At 39.6% G+C, this 16,588-nt stretch overlaps 2 protein-coding genes across 2 annotated transcripts; one reads left to right on the top strand and one right to left on the bottom strand.

The window, feature by feature from the left end:
- LOC109211558 (cystathionine gamma-synthase 1, chloroplastic-like) lies at positions 634 to 6,159 on the top strand. Its single transcript, XM_019375104.1, has 11 exons — positions 634 to 1,156; positions 2,517 to 2,620; positions 2,884 to 2,957; positions 3,094 to 3,262; positions 3,523 to 3,582; positions 3,686 to 3,889; positions 3,981 to 4,067; positions 4,566 to 4,673; positions 5,135 to 5,230; positions 5,332 to 5,450; positions 5,843 to 6,159. The coding sequence occupies exons 1-11, from the start codon at positions 718 to 720 to the stop codon at positions 5,964 to 5,966; spliced, it is 1,584 nt and encodes a 527-aa protein (XP_019230649.1). The 5' UTR covers positions 634 to 717; the 3' UTR covers positions 5,967 to 6,159.
- Positions 12,171 to 14,190, bottom strand: LOC109211549 (uncharacterized protein At5g39570-like). Its single transcript, XM_019375093.1, has 2 exons — positions 12,671 to 14,190; positions 12,171 to 12,539 (listed from the first exon to the last, which is right to left on the bottom strand). Exons 1-2 carry the CDS (start codon positions 14,123 to 14,125, stop codon positions 12,450 to 12,452), a joined length of 1,545 nt encoding a protein of 514 aa, XP_019230638.1. The 5' UTR covers positions 14,126 to 14,190; the 3' UTR covers positions 12,171 to 12,449.

Below are 16,588 nucleotides of genomic sequence, written 5' to 3'. Positions count from 1 at the left end.
TGCATTTTGACAAAAAAATAACTCCACTACAAAGAAATGGGGAGGGTTGGAGATGCCCTAAAGATTATTACTGCAGAAATTTCTGATGATTAATAATAAAAGAATTATTATGCAATAATTAACATCGAGACATTTATTAAATGTGGAGATTCCTTGGTAGTTGAGAATGTCACATTTCAACTTGTTAACCTAACCTACTTGACCAACTAAAATTTGTTAACGGTCACATTTGCGTCTCAACTATCATACTACTCCCTCCGTTTCAACATAAGTGTTTAATTTACTTTTTCATTTTGGTTCAAAATAAGTGTCCAGTTATATAATCAAGAAAGAATTCAATTTGTTTTTACAAAATATTCCCTATGTACATATCTCTAAAAGTTTTCTTACTTCTCACATTAAATGTTTAATTAGGGGTAGTTTAGTCATAGTAAATTTTTGTATAAAATTTAGTATTTTCTTAATGGGCGTGCTAAAAGTAAATTGAACATTTATTGTGAACCGGAGGGAGTATTGTAGTATTGTGTTTTGCCCAATATTTAATTTTTTCCTTTTACAAGACGACAAAGGTCAACTGCGCATATTCTCTGATTCTAATAGTAATACAGTACCTTTTGTGACAAGTATTTAAACTTGTGTGGAACACAATTCCGTGAATTAACTTTCATCTCTTTTTCATTGCCGTCGTAGAATTACATTTTTAACCCCCTAGAACCAATGGCTGTCTCCAGCTTTGCTAGGGTAATTCCGTCATTCGAATGCCGTTCGGACCCCGATTTCTCCGGCAGTCTTCCGAGCCCGAAAGCCGGCGTTCGATTCTCCGGCAAGGCTAGCTCGGCAAGTCCCCCATCTCTAGTACACGGCCTGTCTTCTCTGATTTTCAGGTTTCCTCCGAACTTCGTGAGGCAACTAAGCATTAAGGCTCGGAGGAACTGCAGCAACATCGGCGTGGCTCAAGTTGTGGCGGCTTCGTGGTCTAACAACCACGCCGTTCCTGACTTCACTCCGGCGGCTAATGCCGTCGATTCCTCCGCCTTTGCTCCGTTGGTAGAAAATGCGGCTTGTAATGATGAAAATGTACAGATTGAGGGTTTGACAGGTGTTAATAAATACGCTTCGTTTTTGAATTCCGATGGAAGCGTCGCTATTCATGCTGGTATGGTTTTATGGCCCTCTCACTTTGCCGTCTAGTTTGTTCTCGGTTTCCCCTGTCGTTATGCCTTGGTTCGTGGATTATATTCTGAAAACTCTGATTACTATTACTGTCCGTTCCAGTTTATGCGACAACATTTCCTTTTCTGTTTGTTCCAAAAAGAACAGCAAGTTTCTAAACTTGGAAAGCTAACTGTTATCACACGTTTAAGACCACATATTTCAAAATTCATTTTTGTAAACTCCGTGCTTTCAACTTTTCCACATAATGTGGAAGCCGGGAGCATAAATTAGGACGGTCCATCATCCATGCAGTGGCGTGTAATGAATATGCTTTATCTTATAATGGTCTCAACCGATATAGAGAGGAAGGGGTATAGATAATTTTATAAAGCATCTGGGATTGAGGTGTAGTTGATTGATTAATTGAATGGTTTAAGCCCATAGTTTACTTGACAATCTTGGAAGAGATGCATGAAATGAAATTTGTCTCGGGCCTTATCAGTTTCCATTGATGTTTAGACTGAAGATGACGAGTCACAGTGAAGGCTCTCAAATTGAGGATAAAAGTATGTAGCACTTCAAATTAAAATTGGATAGATTTTTTTTGGATATCAGGGCTTGAAAATAGTTCAACTTTATTTATCAGTTTGTTGAATTAGCTCATAATGCTCAGTAGAATTGAGGTTCTACCAAAAAAAGAAAAAGAATTAAGGTTCGACTTTGCACTCTGAGCCAAATTTCAAGGTATTGCAGTTAAGATGTCATATCTGCTGAAAAAAATTGGTGTCTTGGCTTAAGGATGAATCTCTTTACATTTGCTAAATGCGAATTCTCGCTGTATGTGTTTATGCGGGAAGGAAGAGAAGGAGGAAATGAGGGTTTTCTGTGTATTCCCTCCGAACTTTTTCTTTTACCCTAACTCTTTATTGGAAGCCAAACCCAATAAATAATGGTGGGTTGGAGTGGAAAATGAAAGAAGTGGTTCTTTCATTTTCCATTCCAAGCACCATTTCTGACTTGGATTTTGACTTCAACACTGTTAATTCTGTCCTTTTCCTCTTCTAGCAAACCACAACTAAATGATAGAAAGAAAAAGGAATCTTGTTCCTTGAATATTGTTGCCCAAATGCATGGGGGTTGTTGGGTAGCCTCCTGTGACAAAAAAAGTTTCTTTTGTCAATTAACATATACGTATTTTTATGAATATTCTCTTGTTTGAATGAAGAATATTTCAAGAATTACCTTCGTATAGTGCAATTGGCAACAATAAGGTTTTGAGAGGATGGGAGTAATTCTGTGCTTTCATTTCAGCTGTGTGAATGGAGATAAAACATACTTTGTTTGTTCCTGTTCTTCTTCAGGTGAAAGGTTGGGACGCGGTATTGTTACTGATGCCATAACTACCCCAGTGGTTAACACGTCTGCTTACTTCTTCAACAAAACTTCTGACCTTATTGATTTCAAGGTATTTTTTTCCATCGATTTCAAGGTATTTACTGTTGTATTTGATTCATGAGTTGAGTTAAAAACATATTCTCTCTCTAGTTCCAATGAAGAGTTCCTGGCTTGAAAGGGGAAGTCATAGCACAGCCCTAGCTACTTGCTGTCAGCTTTTGTTAAATAGTATAATGGTATACCATCATATTGGTAAAAGAGAATATTAAGAACATCTTTTCAGCAAGCTGAATTTGTCTTTATGATTAATTTCATTTTATGATAATTTGGCAGGAAAAAAGACGTGCAAGTTTTGAATATGGGCGCTATGGTAACCCCACTACTGTTGTTCTAGAGGAGAAAATAAGGTTAGCTTTATCTTTGATTAACTAGTTTTTCATTTTTTTATTTTTGTCTGTTCTTTTTACTTTCTCTAGTTGTCTTATGGGATCATTACTAAGTGGCAATGTATTCTAGTAAATGAGGTATTTGTATCTCTAACAGTGCACTTGAGGGCGCTGAATCAACCTTGGTAATGGCATCTGGAATGTGTGCCAGTACTGTAATGCTGTTGGCCTTGGTTCCTGCTGGTGGCCATATTGTAACAACCACAGATTGTTACAGGAAGACCCGTATTTTTATTGAGACGATACTGCCTAAAATGGGAATTACGGTACTTCCGCTAATCCAAATGCTTAAGATACCTGTCATTCTAGTTTAAAGTGTAGAGATATTACAAGATTTCTTGACAAGAGAAAAAAATGTTATTCAGAATTGAGTTGTTGTCTTTATTTTGGTAATGAAAATGAATGTCATAAATTCATTCTAGGCAACACTCTAAAAGCTGCTGGCGAATAATATAATCGAACCATAACATTTCTCTTCTGTGAATTAATCTAAGGGGGAAAATGCTGAAGTGTTCCATTCCTGCAGGCCACAGTCATTGATCCAGCGGATATTGGAGCTTTGGAGTTGGCACTAAATCAGAAGAAAGTCAGTATGCAGACACACTGTTGCTTATCACTCAACAGTTCTGAACTTAAATAGATAGAGAAGTGAAGATGGTTCCCATTGTCTGCTACCTTGTTCAATGCAGGTGAATCTTTTCTTTACCGAGTCTCCAACAAATCCATTCCTGAGATGTGTTGACATTGAGCTGGTTTCAAAGCTTTGTCATGAAAAAGGAGCCTTGGTTTGCATAGATGGGACGTTTGCGACTCCTCTTAACCAAAAGGCCCTTGCTCTAGGGGCTGACCTTGTTCTGCACTCTGCTACAAAATTCCTTGGCGGGCACAATGACGTAAGTGGCATCAGCTGGTGTTTGGACAATTAAACAACTATACCGCCATTAGCAATATCAAACTGACTGCTTTGCTGTGTACTTCATGCAGGTTCTTGCAGGTTGCATTAGTGGTCCTTTAGAATTAGTTTCAGTAGTTCGAAACTTGCATCATATTCTGGGTGGTGCTATCAATCCAGTGAGTTTCCTTACTGATGTCTTGCTTGACTTAATTCCCTGGCTTACTATGCTGTATATGTGCAAGTTAAATTTGGTGAAGGAAAAATTGCTCTTAAAGTGGACTTTAGTACTAGTACGGTATTTGGGTTGTTTAAAAATGTATGAAGTGTATTCCCGTAAAATAAATAAATAAAATGTATGAAGTCAAGGGATTAAGGCCTAGTCATGTTGATCAACTTACTTTAGGTCCAATATTCACTGGGCGTCTTTTACTCTTGTTAGAGGTTTCTGTGCCAGTAGAAAATGTAGAGAATTTTCAGCGTTAGAGAACCAAGAACCTATATTTTTCAATATTGGATCGAGACGGGTCTAAATGGAGCGACATTGATAGAGAGGATTCATAAAGCTGGGTCAACTAGCTTGGGATTGTGGCATAGTTGTTGATGTTGTATGAAGTGCAGTTTGCATTTTAAGCTTGTATTGTATTGCAGTCTGATTCAATTTTCCCATCTACCAGAATGCTGCATATCTTATCATCCGAGGCATGAAGACGCTGCATCTTCGTGTACAGCAACAAAACTCAACTGCATTGAGGATGGCCGAGATTTTAGAGGCTCATCCCAAGGTATTCTAGGCTTCAGTAACTCGATCAGTCATGATTTGAAATTCAAACTTGGAACAGAGCACAATCACCTAATTGATACTCATGAGATTTCATATGCATGAGAAAAGTAAGAATGTTCCACTTGATATTGATTAAAGCAAATGCCAATCTTAGGAGCCTAACATCGGTATCAGGATCTGTGTTCTCTTACCTCTGTAAAATTCTACATCTTACCTGCTTGACTTAAGCTGTGGAGCTTCTATTTTTTTTATACTCCTGTATAATCCACCTTAAGTCATGTAGCTACTTCGTCCTAATGCATGATTGCCTGATTAATGAACATAAAAGTTGCTGTCATCCCGCACTTTTAGCTTTTCTTTGTGCAGTTGAGTTGGAGTTTAGAGGTCTTGTTTTTCCTGCTCTTCATTAGGATCTGTGCCGGTCTTGCAAGCGCTGTTATATCTGAAAGAAATGAGTTGCAGGTGAAACATGTCTATTATCCAGGGTTGCCGAGTCATCCAGAATATCATATTGCAAAGAAGCAAATGACTGGCTTTGGTGGTGTGGTCAGTTTTGAGGTTTGTATTTGATGATGAATCTATGATCCTTGGTTAACCAAGTATTCCTTTCATTTCCTTTTTTTACGTGCAGTAAATCAAAAGGCTATATTTTTTGTAAGGTTGATGGAGACCTCCTAACTACTGCAAAATTTGTGGATGCTCTGAGAATTCCCTATATTGCTCCATCATTTGGAGGTTGTGAGAGCATTGTGGACCAACCAGCAATAATGTCTTACTGGTATGTCAATATTCAATTCCATGGTTACTTATCCAAAATATATATTCTATTCTTAGGCTGGTGGTGTCTCTGTTCCCCCTTTAACTTTCTCCGAGCATGTTTGGCGAAACTTTGGAAACTCAAAGAAGTTTGATATCAAGGATTAATATCTTGAGAGGCGCAACAATAAAAATAAAATAAAATCATTGAATTTGTTTGCTCCGATACAAGAGATCGGCTCCGAATCAAGATGTTCACACCTGATCCACCGTCGGCATTACATTCACTCTCGGAAATTGAAATAGGAAATGTAACCTCCCGCTCTACTATGGTCTGGGGAAGTTTTGGGAAGTCAAGGTAAATTAAAAATGAAAATATTTTGTAAATAATATTGTTTTACATTCCGAAAACAGGGATCTTTCCCAGTCAGATAGAGCTAAGTATGGGATCATGGACAACTTGGTTCGGTTCAGCTTCGGAGTGGAAGACTTTGAAGATCTGAAAGCTGATGTTCTGCAGGCTTTGGATTCCATATAGGCTATTTCACCTGCAACAATTTTCCTTTTCTTTTTTCCTTCTTTTTTGGCGGTTTCGTCATTGATTTGAACTTCTATTATTGTTGACTTTCTCACTTGACCAATGGTTGGAATGTAATGAAAGGATCGTCAAGTAGATGATCCAACCCATTAGATTATCTGGATATTTTAAGGAAAAATTTACTTGGTGAATGTGTCGGTATTTTTCTTAACTCGTTTCAAGAATGTCTTTAAAGAACATATATTATACAATCAAAGTTTTTCGTAACAACCTCGTTTGTCCGAACATTTTGATGCCTTTTGTATACGGGTATGCCCATTTCCCCGGGCTTGAGGGGATGCCTTGAGCCCGAGTTGAAGATGGTTCGAGTTCGAGCTTGATGGACCAGGCTTGAGCTCGAAGGCAGAGTACAAGGTTCGGAGAACTAAGTGTCCGATGAACTACGAAGCCTAATATGACTGGCCTCGAGATAATGCCGTTGTGGATTTTGTAACAGAATGAGCAAGAATGCGGCCACGTCCCCAAGATCGTGGCGCAAATCCCGGAATAGATTTGTACGAATCCGTACTAGGCGGTTAGACAGCTGTCCCAATAAGATTCTTTATTGTAAATAGAAATGTACCTTATTTAGGGTTTCCCTATTATATAAAGGGGACCCCAATCATTTGTAAAGACCATCTAATCATTGGCAAAGAATATACTCTATTACTTTTCTTGCTCATTGTTCATCAGAATTGTCCTTTAGCTTTATTGTTCTTGATCCATCTCGATGTCACTGGGCTCGAGGTCGATACTGCCTAGTAACACTGGTTTGATTTACTCATTTCTTTCACTTATACGTTACTCTTCTTGATTATTAATTGGTATTGAACTAAATCACATATCTTTAAAACCACAAATTAAATTTAATTGTTCTCGTATTTTCGAGGTAAATAGTTTGGCGCCCACCGTGTGGCTGAACTAAATCAGTAGTGATTATTTCATTACTGATTCTCATAACACACGTTATTTTTACACTTTTTCTTGTCAAGAATTTTTATTCTCAGGATTAAACATGTCAAACTCGCAAAACGCGCCTGTTAATGACAATGAAGGTCTCGAATTTCATGGGGAAAACAACAATGTAGGGGTCGGTGTACCACCGATAAACCCTGGGGAAATGCCAAATGTGGAACCAGTTGATGTTAATTCGCACATTGCTTTGGATGCAGATTTAGGCGCAGACCCCGGAGGAAGTGTACGCAGGGAGGCCTGATCTGGGGGCCAAGGAACACAAGGTATAGGAGATGGGGGAGTCAGCCTCCAAGTGATATTCGAGATGCTGCAAGCTCAGCAGATTCCCATCGCTCAACTTCAGAGTCAGAATTATTAAACTCCGAGTATAGCCGAACCAGAAAACACTCGACGTGCTGAACCGGCGCCAGAGAGGTCAAATGAAAATGGCTCGGGAACTGACCCCACCATTATGAGAATGCTCGAAGAGCTCACCAAGAGGATCGAGTCCGGGGAAAAGAAGATTGATGACAATGACAAAAAGGTGGAAACTTATAATTCCCGTGTCGATCAAATATCGGGAGCTCCCCCGATCTTGAAGGGATTGGATGCCAAGAAATTCATACAAAGGTCATTCCCTCCGAGTGTGGCTCCGAAGCCCATCCCAGAAAAGTTTTGTATGCCCGATATACCTAAATACAACGGAACCTCTGACCCAAATGAACACGTTACTTCTTACACATACGCCATTAAGGGAAACGTCTTGGAAGATGACGTAATCGAGTCTGTACTGCTGAAGAAGTTCGGGGACACTCTATCGAAGGGTGCCTTAATATGGTATCATAACTTACCCTCTAATTCTATTGATTCGTTTGCTATGCTTGCAGATTCTTTTGTAAAGGCACACGCCGGAGCCATTAAAATTGCAATAAGGAAGTCGGACCTTTTCAAGGTAAGGCAGAAAAATAACGAGATGCTTCGGGAATTCGTATCTCGGTTCAAAGCGTAGAGAATGGATTTGCCTCCGATCACCGATGACTGGGCTGTTCAAGCTTTCACTCAAGGTCTTAACACTCGGATTTTCATAGCTTCACAGCAGTTGAAGCAAAGTTTAATCGAGTACTCGGCTGTCACTTGGGTCGACGTACATAATCGGTATCAGTCGAAGATTAGGGTCGAAGATGAGCAACTGGGGCTCCTTCGGGGTCCGTTTATCCTAGCAGGACCGTGGATAGGATTAAAAGGGATATCGATCGAGAGCCGAGGTCGAATGGAGATCGATATCAACCATACAGCGGAAACCATAGAGGCAGTGGTTCTGGGTGAAGCTTCGCACAAAATGAGAGGAGAAATGATCGAGTTCAAAATTCACGGGGGCTTGATGCCGAGGAAGATCGCGTTAAATATCCAAAATCCGAATAAAGGTACGACCCTGTTCTTTCGACTAACACTTGCAGGCTAGCGACAAGGATCGGCACGAAGCTTTGGATCTTAAAGCACGCATTACACTCTTTTTCCCTTAGACCGTTTTTTGTCCCAAATGGGTTTTTTTCGGTGAGGTTTTTAACGAGGCAACCGTTGTTCGTGCTAATTTAGAGCAATTCAACTGTATCCGAGGTTCCTTACAATAAGCCTCGAGTACTGGGGACATTACCCTCGAATGTCTACTTTGTTGCAAGAAAATCACTTCGTGACAGCGGGGTCTCTATAGGAGAATGTTGTAAGCGCCAAACGGTCAGATGAACCGTGCCCGTGTAGGTTACTTGGACCCTAACATCAAACATGTGCGCATGTACAATCATCTATTGAGAAAAGTATTTTTCCTTGTCGATATCCCATTCCTTTAAAAATTTCATATTTTATACTCTTGATCTATTGTGTAAACATGCTTAAGAGCCGACCACGACGGAAATTCGAACAACTGGCCCCATGCTTGAGGACTGCCGTCCCAAAAACAAACGGAATCAAACTACTAACATTTCGAGACCATAGTACCTTAAAGGCAATCCTCGACTTTACGGGCCACGGCTACCCCACTCGAGGACTGACACTTCGGGCAAGCTCGAAGTGAAACAGAGGATAAGTCCAACGGGCAAGTTTCGAACTAAAGAGGCTACAGCCAAATTAACGCGGATCGGAGACGCCCGAAATCCGTAACAAATACAAAATAACCCGAGTTCGAGCAAACTCTCACTCGGGGACTATCTATGAAGCCCAAGGGCTAACTTTATTTCGAGATCGAGCAAATCCTCACTCGATCATAAAAGCCCAAGGACTATCTTAACCCAAGTGCAAGAATACCTCGAACACTCGGGGACTACCTACTCGAGCTATCTAAGTTCGAAATAATAACACCTCAAAGAGGCATCCCCCGATATACAGGCCAAGGCCATCACACTCGGGGACTAACATTTCGAACAAGTTCCAAATGTTATCGGGAAACAAGTCCAAGAGACATACCTGAAGGCTACAGCCATAATAAATACTACGGTCATATAAAATGGCTACGGCCGAAATAATGCGGCACGAAGACGTCCGACTTCCGCCATAAAATAAAGGCCTTCAAACACTTTGAAAAACCGGTTAAATCAGGCTACCCTCGGCAAAAGCAAATGATAAAGGGCTTCGATAGAATCATCCCTCGAATAATTTACAGCTTCGATTACATCAGCCTTCGAAAAAGCCTCAAGAGGTATTCGATTATCGTTACGCAAACGAAATTACAAATAAGGTTCCGATCAATCAAACCTTCAAAAAACCCAACGGGTACAAAAAACACATGCTAAGGCATAGAAACAATTTCACTAAGTCTTTTAGCCGAAAAGAGGGAAAAATTATAGCCGTTTTTAGAGGTCAAATTGGCCCAACTTAAAGAGCCTAAGGGCCGATCTAAAGAGCCTAAGGGCCATTATATAAAAGCCTAAGGGCTAACTTTATTTCGAGTTCGAGCAAGCACTCACTCGATTACTAAGCCCAAGGGCTACCCGAGTTCGAGAAAATTCTCACTCGGGGACTATCTATGAAGCCTAAGGGCTAACGTTACTTCGAGTTCGAGCAAGCACGCACTCGATTACTAAGACCAAGGGCTACCCGAGTTCGAGAAAATTCTACTCGGGGACTATCTATGAAGCCTAAGGGCTAATTTTATTTCGAGTTCGAGCAAGCACTCACTCGACTACTAAGCCCAAGGGCTACCCGATTTCGACAAAATTCTCACTCAGGGACTGTCTATGAAGTCTAAGGGCTAACTTTTCTTCAAGTTCGAGCAAATCCTCACTCGACGATAAAGCCTAAGGGCTATTTTCATTTCAAGTCCGAGCATATACTCACTCAACCATCAAGCCCAAGGGCTACCTTACCTCATCGACTATTTGGCCTAAGATCTACTCAAACTCAAGCTCAAATGGTCATTCGGGGTCCTTTGATCAGAAACGGTCGAGGGCTGTACTTATTGTCGGCCGTTACCATCTCAAAACTGTGGACATTCAAAGGAATTTTATGCTAAGACACTCCGACCCGCACAAAAGGGTAACAGATTCAGGATCCATGGAAGGATAAAAGCTTTGTATAAACCTATTTACAAGGGCTATAGGTCACGATCAAGAGTGCCTCACAAGGGCCAATCAGCCTCAAAAGCGAAAAATCACGAAGAACACGAAACCTAAGCAGCGCGATCCTTATCGGCAGAAGCGTCTTTACCCTCAGAGTCTTCTCCACCGCCGGACTCGCTAGAGTTCTCGGAGTTGTCCTCGGGAAAGGCCAGCTTCCAATCTTTTGTTTCCTCAGTCACTTACGATGATGATGTCATAACAAATCGGGGTAAGGACCAAGGACTCAATTCGTTTCTTATCATCTTACTCTAAGAAACACGGGGACTATCTGTATTCGGGTATGCCCATTTCCCCGGGCTCGAGGGGATGCCTTGAGCCCGAGTTGAAGATGGATCGAGTTCGAGCTCGAAGGCAGAGTACGAAGTTCGAAGAACTAAGTGTCCGATGAACGACGAAGCCTAATGTGACTGGCCTCGAGATAATGCCATTGTGGATTTTGTAACAGAATGAGCAAGATTCCCGCCACGTCCCCAAGATCGTGGCGCAAATCCCGGAATAGATTTGTACGAATCTGTACTAGGCGGTTAGACAGCTGTCCCAATAAGATTCTTTATTGTAAATAGAAATGTACCTTATTTAGGGTTCCCCTATTATATAAAGGGGACCCCAATCATTTGTAAAGACCATCTAATCATTGGCAAAGAATATACTCTCTTATTTTTCTTGCTCATTGTTCCTCATAATTGCCCTGTAGCTTTATTATTCTTACTTTATTGTTCTTGATCCATCTCGAGGTCACTGGGCTCGAGGTTGATATTGCCTAGTAACACTGGTTTGATTTACTCATTTCTTTCACTTATACGTTACTCTTCTTGATTATTAATTGGTATTGAACTAAATCACATATCTTTAAAACCACAAATCAAATTTAATTGTTACTCGTATTTTTGAGGTAAACAAAATGCGAGAAGACGTGCGCTCTTTCAAGTGTCAGAGACCTTTCAGGAACTTTTCCGACAAGAAAAGAATTCTTATCTACTTTCCGGTAACGCTGAGTTGCGTCACTGGAAAGTAGGGGGACTATCTGTATGGGATAAAATTGGTTGATGACAGTTGGTCGAATGGTGAGGTGACACATGGAACTGAAAGCAGGTGAGTAAACCAGCACATGGCTGACACTGGGTGCGGGTGTGTGACCGGTGCAGGATGGATTGAAGGAGATATAAGCTGACAATTAAGATTCGAAGGTTTGATATCGGGTAGCATTTAATGAACAGTCGTTACAGAGAATATCAACCTTCAAAGCCAGCCTTTATACACCCATCAATGGCGATTTTATTCTTATTCAAGAGGAGTTTGATTCTAGGATCTTGTCTCCCTAAGTAAACGCTATAAATAGGAAGATTAATATCTATTGTAGGACACGAAATACTTTGTACACAAAAAGCTATATTCTATTACGCTCAATTTCAATACTTGAATCTTGCATAGACGCTCGTCACCGGAAAGGCTAAAGTTCTTAGTCAGGCTTTTTTTCTTCTTTAATTTTATTTGATAATTTTCTCTCTTTTTTTATTTACTTATTGTTTTTGGATCAAATTAATTCGCTTATCTATAAATCACGCTATAAATTCAACTATACCGTTTTAGGGATAAACAGTTCTTCCAAACAAAATGAATTTACATAATATCTAATACAGATAACTGCCAACATTTCCTTCTCCCAACATACAAAACACTGAATACATAGATAAATTTTATTTACTACTCCATAACTAGTAAAATGGCATGAACCTTGAGCACATGACAAAAGCACTCTACTTAATGGTCAGTGTTTGCAAAGGAACGAAACACTATGAATAGATGCCAACTTTTTATTTACCACTCCTATAACATCTAACAAAGGATGAATATGGAGCAGGTGACAGAAGCACTCTACTCAATCATCGGAATGTTTGCGATGGTGGCGCTGCTTATTGCGATGTTTCTTGTCCTCGTCATCATTAGAGTCCTCATCATCGTCATCGCCCTGCCAATTTGTCAGATCAAATCAATGGAAGAATAAAAATCTAAGTCCCATATTATAACTGAACAAAGATCAGCGAACTAAAAGCATCAAACTAGGTACAATATGCATTCCGTTTGTAATCAAGTACTTACATATTTCTTGCGACCATAGCCTTCATCATCATTGTCACGCCTTCCATAACTAGGCTTCTTGTAGTCCTCTTCCTCGGACCTTCCATAACTAGGCCTCTCAATTGTTGACCTCCCGTACCCTTCGCTCTCTGTTGTCTCGTAGCTTGAACGGCCATAACTAGTTGATTTTCCGCCATAACCATACCCACTGTCCTCTTCCTCCTCGTAGTTTTTCTTCTTCCCGTATCCACTAGATCCATATTCATCAGAGTCGGTCTTTCGCCCATAAGCCGACCCGTATTCTGAGTTTTTCTCCTCATCATCATCACTTTTTCTTCTGTACCCTGATCCATACCCGGATGCAGTTTTACTCCCATATCCACCAGATTCATTTTCATCCAAATCGGTCTTTCGTCCGTAACCAGACCCGTATTCCGAATTCCTCTCCTCGTATTCACTTTTCCTTCCATACCCTGATGCGGGTTTACTCCCGTATCCACTAGACCCGTACTCATCAGAGTCCGTCTTTCGTCCATAACCAGATCCATATTCCGAGCTTTTCTCCTCGTAATCACTTTTTTTTCGATATCCTGATCCATACTCATCAGAATCAGTTATTCGTCCATAACCAGAGCCATATTCTGAACTTTTCTCTTCATACTCACTTTTCCTTGTATACCCTGATCCATATTCATCAGAATCGGTCTTTCCTCCGTAACCAGACCCATATTCACTTTTCTTTCCGTGCCTTGATCCATACTCATCAGAGTCAGTTTTTCGTCCATAACCAGACCCGTATTCCGAACTTTTCTCCTCATTCTCACTTTTCCTTCCATAACTTGATCCATACTCCGATGTAGGTTCTTCATCATATTTACTCTTCCTCCCATACCCAGCAGATCCGTAATCGGAACTTGGCTTCTCGTATTCACTCTTCCGCCCATAACCTGATCCATATTCTGAATCTGGCTCACTCTTCCGTCCATATCCTGATCCATATTCGGATTTGGGTTCCTCGTCCTCGTCGCTCTTCCGTCCATATCCCTTTTTGGGTTTCTCGTACTCAGTCCGGCTTCCATACCCGGTTTCATCAGATTCAATTCCACTCCCACCATCGCTAGGACGATTCATCCCGGGCTTGCGCCGAGGCTTCTCATCTTCGTCATCCCCGTCCTTAGATGGGCGAGAACGTGAGGGACGAGGCTTGGTCTTGGGCTTGGAATAGCTCTGGTACTCATTATCCAGAGCTTCATCAGCATAGGCAGATGGCTCCGCAGAGGAAGAGTAATGAGGACGATCATAGTCGAAATCGTCGGAGGTGGAAGAAGTCGGAGGATAGCAAGTCTCATCTGAAGGTGGAATTGGGCGGCCGTATGTCAATGAAATATCGTATCCGCCACCATAGGGAGTGTGATCATACTCGTCAAATTCAGGGACATCGTCATTGTCGCGGTGGCCTTTCGGGTAGTAAGACATTGTTTGTGGTAATTAATTTCTAGATTCTTCTTTAGATTAATTTATTGTTGATTAGAGATCTGAGAAGATGGAATTGTTCACAAGAAAAATGAGCAGTTAGTTGAAACATAAAAGGAGGGAAAGACAGTTAAAAGTCGTTGGACTCGGAAACTAGGTTGTTACTCCTATTCGTTAAGAGGAAGTTGTTATCCAGTACACGTGTGCCTTCTGAAATCACTCAAATAAACGGTCCAGATTATTTTAGTGATAGATGGTTTTATAATAAACAGCAATCATTATTTGAGTTATTATACAGTCGCGACTAAATTTCATGGGTGGTCATTAAGCTTTGTGTTTATTATCCAAAAATTATTTATTTTGTTACGTAAAAGTCATTTAACTTTGTGTCCATTACCCAAAAGTCAATTTTTTTTCTTTTGTTATACAAAAAAAATATTTTACTTTGTTCTAGTTACCACACATTCACCAGATTTTATAATACTTTTACCTGAAAATTATGCCCTTAACATTATAAATCCTCTTGTTTATGTTATACCTTCTATATAATATTTACATAGGTATTTTACTTATAATTGAAATAAATTTATATTATTTTATTGATTATTTTTATAATATATCCGTAGATTTAAATTTTTTTCATGACACTCAATTTGTTTAATCATATTCAAACAAGAACATATTTTAAAATATAGATATGACAAACAAATTTTTGGATATTTATTTGAAATAATAAAAAAACAAATTTTTAATAAATGAGTTTTTTTATAGTCAGTAAAACTTTAAAAAATCAAAGATATTTTGTGTTTGATATTAGGTTTTAAAGCTTTATCTGTTAATATTATGTATTTAAAAGTACTAATTTGATGTGCTAGTATTCTAAATATGGGTATATTATTCATTAGATTAACAAATATGGTTTGGCTGATAAATCTGTGAACTTTGATTTTATAATTTTCATTAAAAATATTTCATTAGGCATGATTAATAACTTAACTTAAGTTTTTTTGACAATAATACTATTGACAAATTAAATAGTGCTATCTATATATCTTAACGTTAAGAAAAAAAATCATATGTACGAATATTATAAAATTAATAAATAAAATAATATAAAATTTATTTTCTTGTAAATATCTAGGCATTGACTAATTGGAGACATATTCTCCTATGCCATATGAAATCGCTTTTGGGTTTTAGTTTGGTAGTACATGAAATATTTGATATGATTATAATAAAATTCCCTGAAGAATTTTAATTGTTCTGAAGCACATAAAGGTTCCTGAATTTTTTTGTTAAATTAAGCTTTCGCAATGACATATATGATTTGTCTAATGTCTTGTTGCAGTTGGTGCACTTATATTTCTTGCTAAAACGTGAGTGAAACAATATGCTAGCAAGATTTAAACTTACTCCTATTTGAAAATCCTGGAATGCGATCGATATTATATTGCAAAAAGGAATCATTGAAAAAGATTTGTTTATCCTAATAAATGTTTAAATCTTGTTTGTTATGTAAATGCAGACATTTCCTGAAGTTCATTTTTCAAATAATCTATTTGCATATGAAGGAGATGTGTGACTTCTCTTTAAAAAGAAAATGCTACTTGCTTATCTTAGTTGAAAGATAATGTTGTTTGCTTATCTCAATTGAAAGAAGGATATATTAAAGGAGACAGAATAAAGCACATTTTAGCAAAGTTCTTTATGAGACACAATCTTCACTAGAATGATGAAATAGATATTCAATAATTTCGTTTGCCTCATATTTGGGTGGATATGTTAAACTTACCAACCTCAACGTTTGAGGAGTTGAGATACAAAACTGGAACGCATTGTCTTCGATGACAGTTTCAAATATCTTGGGTCGGTGATTCAAGAGGACGGAGAGATCGACGAGGATGTCACTCACCGTATAGGGGCGGGGTGGTCGAAATGCAGGCTTGCATCAGGAGTTTTATGTGACAAGAAAGTGCCACCGAAACTCAAGGAGAAGTTTTATAGAGCTGTGGTTAGACCTGCCATGTTGTATGGGGCGGAGTGCTGGCCGGTTAAGAAATCGCATGTTCAGAGAGTGAAGGTTGCGGAGATGAGGATGCTCAGGTGGATGTGCGGGCGCACCAGGTTAGATAAGATTAAGAATGAAGTTATTCGGGAGAAGGTGGGGGTGGCCCCAGTGGATGAGAAGATGCGGGAAGCGAGGCTCAGATGGTTCGGGCATGTGCGGAGGAGAATCCCTGATGCCCCGGTAAAGAGTTGTGAGCGGCTGGCGGTGGTTGGCTCGAGTCGAGGCAGAGGGAGGCCTAAGAAGTATTGGGGAGAGGTGATTAGGCAGGACATAGAAAGAATGCGGATTTCCGAGGACATGGCCCTTGATAAGAAAGTCTGGAGGTCTAGTATCAGGGTTGTAGGATAGGGGCTTCTAGAACTTTTCTTACTTCATTCCCGGGGCTAGGTGGGGTTTGG

This window comes from Nicotiana attenuata, chromosome 2 (assembly GCF_001879085.1).
Source record: "Nicotiana attenuata strain UT chromosome 2, NIATTr2, whole genome shotgun sequence".
In the NCBI taxonomy this organism is placed as follows: Eukaryota; Viridiplantae; Streptophyta; class Magnoliopsida; order Solanales; family Solanaceae; genus Nicotiana; species Nicotiana attenuata.
This window is presented reverse-complemented; position numbering and strand designations above follow the sequence as displayed.